At 50.7% G+C, this 6,966-nt stretch overlaps 1 protein-coding gene across 1 annotated transcript in view; it reads left to right on the top strand.

Annotated features, from left to right (window-relative positions):
- The window catches only part of LOC311340472 (centrosomal protein of 170 kDa-like), a gene marked incomplete at both ends in the record, with an annotated part of 15,672 nt that extends 9,186 nt beyond the window's left edge, over window positions 1–6,486 (top strand). The window contains 8 exon segments of the mRNA XM_084465359.1: window positions 1–829; window positions 1,211–1,448; window positions 1,878–1,983; window positions 2,459–2,605; window positions 3,241–3,329; window positions 3,926–4,019; window positions 5,818–5,869; window positions 6,257–6,486. The exon segment at window positions 1–829 is cut by the window's left edge and continues 596 nt beyond it. Coding sequence (XP_084321485.1) covers window positions 1–829; window positions 1,211–1,448; window positions 1,878–1,983; window positions 2,459–2,605; window positions 3,241–3,329; window positions 3,926–4,019; window positions 5,818–5,869; window positions 6,257–6,486 — 1,785 coding nt within the window.
- Window positions 6,487–6,966: the final 480 nt, after the last annotated feature.

The following is a 6,966-nucleotide window of genomic DNA, read 5'->3' as shown; positions in this document are numbered from 1 at the left end:
GGGGACCCGCCCAGCCGCTCCATCGAGGGGTCCCTCTCCCCGGAGTCCGACGTGGACACCACCAGCACCGTCAGCCAGGCGGACGGCGGCAGGAAGGTGGTGCAGAAGCGCCGCACCCTCGGCGCCGGGCAGAAGGAGCGCACCGTGCTGTGCTCCTCCGGCCGGGGCTCCTCCTCGGCGGGGGGCCGGGGGCCCCACGACCGGAGGGTGAAGACGCGGGCCCCGCAGAAGTCCAGCCAGCCGTGGACGTCCATGGACCTCACGGACGACGACGTCAACTCCACCTCCCTCCTCTCCGACTCGCAGCCCGCCTCCTCCGCCGCCGCCGCCCCGGCCCAGCGGGGGGGCAGGGGCCAGGCCGGTGGGGGTGCCGGAGCGGGGGCCAGCACCAAGTCCAGCCGGGCCAAGGGGACCCCGGGCCCCAACGCCGCCGCCAACAAGAACGCCTCGGCGCCCAAGCCCCGCCCCACCCGCGCCTCGCTGCTGCGGCGGGCGCGCCACGGGGACTCCTCCGACACGGAGCCGGCCGACTTCGACCGCCTGTCGGTGGCGTCGGAGGCGAGCACCGCCTCGTCGGCGTCGCGGACCGGCCTGGGGAGGCGGGGCCTGTCCCGCATCGAGGCGCTGGCCCAGCCCCGCCGGCAGAGGGTGGGGTCCCCCTCGGCCCAGAGCGACTCGGAGGCCACGGTGAGCCGGAGCAGGGGCCTGGGGGCCCGCAGCGTGGCCGGGGACTACGCGGCCAGGCAGGGGCCCCGGGGGCCCGCCGCGGGGCCCCCCGCCGGGACGCAGAGGGCCCGGGCCAACAGCGCCTCCAAGCTACCTGACAAAGGTGAAGACCCCTTTACGTTTACATTCAGGGCGTCCAGCAGACGCTTTTATCCAAAGTGACTCACAATGAGTCCATTTGTCAGAAGAAAGAGAAACAACAACATACCTCTGTCCAGTAAGGATGTTCTTAGAACCAAGAGCCAAGCACCAACAGTCACTAGGTTAACCCATTCCCCGTACACAACAAAGCTAGCTAGGGTAAGACATACAATAAGTGCGTACATTAAGTGCCAGGACGTACAACATACAATAAGTGCGACTTGCGTACTCGCCGATACCCAATACCGCATTTTAGGCAGTATCAGAGGAATTTCTGCTACTGGTATCAGTATCGGATACCTGATACTGAATTCCACTGATTGGTTTTGTACCCCCCCCCCAGCTGGTACGAGGTGGCGCCGCGTGCCGGTGGAGTACGCCTCCACCTCGGAGGACGAGTACGGCTCCAACCGCCACGCCTCCAGACAGGGCCAGGCCCGGCCCTTCCCCTCCACCCGGGTCGCTCAGCTGGGGGGGTCCGCCCCCGTGACCCCCAGCCCGGGGGTGGGGCCCGGCCTGAGGCCCCAGTCCCAGGACGACTACATGAAGGACTGGACGGCCCACAGCGAGGAGATCGCCAGGTAGGCCCTCGGTCGCCCCCCCCCCCTGGTGACGTCCTCTGAGAATAGTGCTGCTCGGTCCTTGTCACTTTGTCTCGTTTAAACCAGTGGTGCTCAAATGGCGGTACGCGTACCCCTAGGGGTACTTTGGAGTACTGCGAGGGGTACTTGAATAAAAAAAATTATTTAAAAAAAGCTAACTCAATTCTGAAAGCTGGACGATAGAAAAGTGGTTGAAATGTAAATCTGAAAACAAGGAGACAGGAGAATGCGTGTTGTGCTTCTTTTGTGGGGAGAAATTGGCCAACAGTTGCATGAAGCACAGAGTAAGGTTTGAGAACAACTGGTTTAAACCTTGGGTCTCCAAGAAGGAGGTCTCTGACCTGATGTGATGTGTCACACTGCCTGAAAATCCCAGAGGAAACTGTCTCATGATCTGGTGTGTTCCAGGATCAGCCAGGACCTGGCCAAAGACCTGGCCATGCTGGCCCGGGAGATCCACGACGTGGCCGGAGAGATCGACTCGGTGAGCCCAGCGGCGGAGCCGGCCCCCCAGGTGACGACAGGACGCTTACTGGTCATACTGGTTACTGTACTACTATGCCATGTTACTGTAGCGTCATTCAGCACACCTGAACAGACTCACAGGGATCTATTAGATGGGACCTCATGTGGTGGAATGTGGCTCAGGAGGTAGAGCGGGTCGGCTGGTGACCAGAAAGTTGCTGGTTCGTTCCCCGGCTCCTCCTAGCTGAGTGTCGAGGTGTCCCTGAGCGAGACGCCCTCACCCTGACTGCTCCTGACGAGCTGGCTGTCGCCCTGCGTGGCTGACTCCGCCATCAGTGTGTGAATGTGTGCATGAGCGGGTGAATGTGAGGCGATATTGTAAAGCGCTTTGAGTGGCCACTGGTTAGAAAAGTGCGGTATAAATGCAGTCCATTTACCATTTACATTCATGTACATGTTAATAACTGTACTAACGTTACCTGGCTGTATTAACAATATATCATAACCTGTATCTTGTTCCCAAGCTGGAGGACGCTGTGGTGGCCGTGAGCGGCTCCAATGAGGACAGCAGCTTCGTGGAGCCCAGCAGCCGGCCGGTGGAGATGAGGCCGCGGGGGTCCAGCGGTCAGGGGTCCCGCTCCATCAGGAGACAGACCTGGAACCGGGACGACGTAAGTCCAGGACCCAAGCCCCGAAGACCTCTATAGAGAAGAACAGGGGCTACTAGTGTAGCCCCTGTCAGATATCTTTTCAGCTGAGTACCCTCTTCACCGGATCTTTTGGGAGAAAAATGAATAGAATTAACATAAATACAGTATGTGCGTTCTATTTGGCAGTGTAAACATGAACATTTAAAAGGTACAAATGCATACAATTTAGTGAGAAACATGGGCCTGTGCTTCATGCAGCTTTTGGCTAATTTCTCCCCACAAAAGAAGCACAACGCCAGGGGAGGGTCAGAGCATGTAGAGGTGAATCTCATTCAGATAGATTCCTCCCGACACTGACGACTTTTCAGTGTTTCTGGATGGGCTCTCTTCTGGAACCACTTGTCCATTTTCTTTATTTTCTATTGTTTAGCTTTCAGAATTAACACTTGTTCAGGGTGACATGAAAAGAGTTTGCTTTACTTTTTTTTCCTGTGTACCCCCTGCAGTCCCTTCAAAGTATGAAGCAGCATTCGATTAGAAGCATTTGAGTATCTCAGATTGTTGTGGTTGACTCGCCGTCTTTGAGGGATTTTAGCCTTCAGTTTGCCATCCAGAGTTGAACCGTCTGACCACTTAGACCCGTCTTCATGTTACAGGTTGTGCTGGAGAGTCTTCTGCTGACATCTGTCACTCAACTATCAGCGAGGATCCGCCAGTCGGTGGACAAGACCGCCGTGAAGATCAGGCGAGTTATACGAGATCCTCATGATGGAATTCTGAAAATAATGATACCATTTTTTCCTTTCCCATACCAATTCCGATTCCTGAACTTGAGTATCGTCCCCCTCCGACCGTTACCGAACGCAGCATAACACCATAGTGATTGATGTTCTCTGTGGAGTAAATGAGTCATGTGATGGTATCAGATTGGCGCATAGACTTGCGTACTTGTCGATACCCAACACTGCATTTTAGGCAGTATCGGAGGCATTTCCGATTCAGGTATCGTTATCGACACAACTCTTGTTTTAGTGAGATTGTTGTCTAGAAAGGGTTCAACATTTGCCTTCTCTCAGTATCTCTCGTCTCTCTGATGTCGTCTGCGTTTGCAGCCAGGTATCTTAGTTTGAGTGACGCGTCACCGAGGTTACGATGAGGATGTGCAACTTCAGTAGATTCCCACCCATCAAAAGAAAGAATCAAAGACGACTCAAAATACCTCTTCTAACAATTGTGTCTAATATCTGTTCACCATGAATTGCATCCGGTCCAACTGCCTGGGAGCAGGAGGAGTTATTCTCGATACTTGCTATGAATAGCTCCTTTATTTATATTTCACAGGGTGCTGTTTAAAGATAAAGAGCGGAAATGGGAGGACATTGAGACCAAACTGCAGGCGGAACATGACTCATTACTTCTGAAGAGCTCCAACAAGGTAAAACAACAACACAAAACAACAAAGACTTCTTCGCTAGTATTAGTATTAGTGTTTTTTTTTTTAAATAAATTAATAAATATATGTATATTATTTTATTTTAATTTTATTTATTTATATAAATAAATAAAAATATATATATAATATATAGATTAAGAAAAGTATATATTTTTTATCATCAAACTGTATTATAAAACTTTTCACTGTCAAAGAAGTAAATAGAAAGTCAGGAATATCTTTTCATCTTTAAATGTGCATTCTTTATCTAGTCATTCTTGTAATCCATGTTAACAACGACAAACTACATATTTGTTCAGTTTTCTGTACAAATCCCTTTGAATTCTTATTCAATCAATCGATTGGGTCATATGCAAATGACAGCGTGCCAGGTGACTCACTGAGCCAATCAGAGTGAGTGCTGACATCACGTCCGTTACGACGGACCGGGCGTTTGAACAAAGCTTCTAGTCTCAAAGCGTGGTCACCGTGCCAACAACCAGCCTCTCAGATAGCTTTGATTTGTTAGAGGCGAGCGACATGCGCGCCAGTACTTGCAGAGATTAATAAAACCATTTTGCAAACTACGGCCTCACTCAGGGACAGGTCATAAACCATTCCTCTAACACAGGGTGTGGCCCCAGTCCACCCCTCATAGGAGATGAGATGTGTGTCCATTAATTCAGTCCTGAAGTATTCCAGAGTTTACACAGCTCTGCCTTCATGCATTCCCCTGTAGGACAGCAGAGGATAAAGGAAGTGAATCTTGTTCACTTTTGGTCCTGAATGTATCAAGTTTTGTTTAGGGGTGTCCTAGACTGAGATTTTCGATTGTCTAACACGATTGTTCAGACTAGACTCATCGTCGAGTAATCGTCTAATCGACTTCTTATATATTTTAATATTTTCCCACAATATGAGAATATTGTGCGTCCGTGCGTGTCAGCGTCTGCATCCGATTTGACAGAAAATATCGGCTACCATTAGCCTAATGTACTAGAATATAGGCTGGTATAATATGCCGCCATTTGAGTAATAGATCTATGACATCTAACAGTGAGCGGTGGGGGAGGAGAGCTCCGTTCTGTCTGATTACACACGGTGTTCACATCCCATCGCGACCAAACCCGCCTTGATGAAGAGACTGCAGAACCGTTTGACTGATTACTAACGTTAAATAAATTAGAATGAAGCATTTCAGCGTCTAAACAGCGGAGCGCTATGATATGACCACTGCTGCCGGCACACTTTGCATTTTACGTTTTTTGGATCATCTCCAAGGGTTTCGAGACGCTGCCAAACTTTAGGAAAAAAATTCTGACTTTGTGTTTTCCTTTAGAGAACAGAAGAATAGTATAGAAGTAGAGTAGAGTAGAGTATAGAAGTAAACAATTGCATAGTGCCAATGCCTTGACACAAAGGGGACATCTAGGACATTTAATTGAAGCAAAACATAACACAGCAAATTCCACTCACAATTTGGGGGCGGAGTTTGATTGTCAAACCCCATGAGCCATTAGTGCAATTTGCTGTGAGTGCATCATGAGTGCAATTTGCTGTGTTATGTAATGCAACCCCCCAAAAAAAGACATTATGTAACTTTCCCTTCTAGAAGCCAAACATTCAGAGTGAATGAGTGATTCAGGTATCACTCATTCAGCCCCTCGTCCTCCCAACGCGATGCCCCTCTGAGACACAACAAAGAGGCTGTAAACGACGACGCAGACTTAACCTCTTTTATCCAAGATTCAATACCTCCAAGATTCAAGGTCACCCCTGAGTCTCTGTTCTTCCCAAACAGGAAATCTCATCCATCCTTCAAGACCTGAGGCGGGTGGAGAGACAGCTTCTCGGTAAGATATAAACACTAACTCATAACACAAGGATTCATGTTTAACTCATTCACTCATACTGTACCCTTCACTTACCTCCTCAGCCCCCCACACCCCCCTTACACACTTATTGTATGTTGTACGTCCTAGCATCTTATCCTAGCTATCTCTGTTGTGTACGGGGAATGGGTTAACCTAGCGATTGTTAGTGCTTGGCACTTGGTTCTACGAACATCCTTACTGTACTGTTTCTCTTTCTTCTGACAAATGTCCTTATTGTAAGTCGCTCTGGATAAAAGCGTCTGATAAACGCCCTCAATGTTAATGTAAATGTAAATATAGTACCGTTCAGCATCCCTTACCGAGCGGTCTGATTGGCTCTCGTTGGTCTCTCCCCCCCCCTGACAGCCATCGACGTGATGGTGGATCCTGACGGGACGCTGGACGCCCTGGCTGAGCTGGGCCTGACCGGCTCCCTGACAGCCCCCCAGAGGGCCAGTCCCGGAGCCCAGGGGGCCCCCGGGGGCGACGGGACCCCCGGCCAACCGTACCCCACCTCCGAGAGGGCGGAGCGGGACCCCGGCCTCCACCTGACGCCCGGCGAGCCGGCCTCCAGTGAGGAGCTACGTCAGCACTGAGGGACGTAGAACGCCACCGGGGCTGCAGACCCCACCAGAACCCACCAGACCCCACCAGACCACGAGACTCTCTGCATCGCCCGGTGAAGAGCATGTGCAGGCAGTGCAAGTCGGTGTTAAACCAGATCTGGATTTTGCTTTTTAAGTGTTCATTTGAACTTCCTCCAACCATGAGCATGAGCTACCTTCGTCCCTCCTCATGACATGAGACCGTAGATCAGTGTTTGCGTCATAGTCCACAGAGCGCTGTCCTCTCAAAGCGGACGTCAGATGAAGGAGACCAATGACGCTGTGTGACGACGGCCTCTCCGACCGGAGCTCAGACGTTACGATAAGCCGAGGGTATAGCAGTCGTTGCAACGCAGTATAATTATTTATTTTCTGGATTCAAATAAATAATTTAATATATATATATATATATATATATATATGTAAGTATATACAAAAACAGACGTTGCTCATCTTGAAGGCCTTGATTAT

Source organism: Micromesistius poutassou (genome assembly GCF_964030765.1).
Source record: "Micromesistius poutassou genome assembly, chromosome: 3".
NCBI classification, from domain to species: domain Eukaryota; kingdom Metazoa; phylum Chordata; class Actinopteri; order Gadiformes; family Gadidae; genus Micromesistius; species Micromesistius poutassou.
The sequence above is the reverse complement of the archived record's forward strand: the minus strand, read 5'-3'. Positions and strand labels throughout refer to the sequence as shown.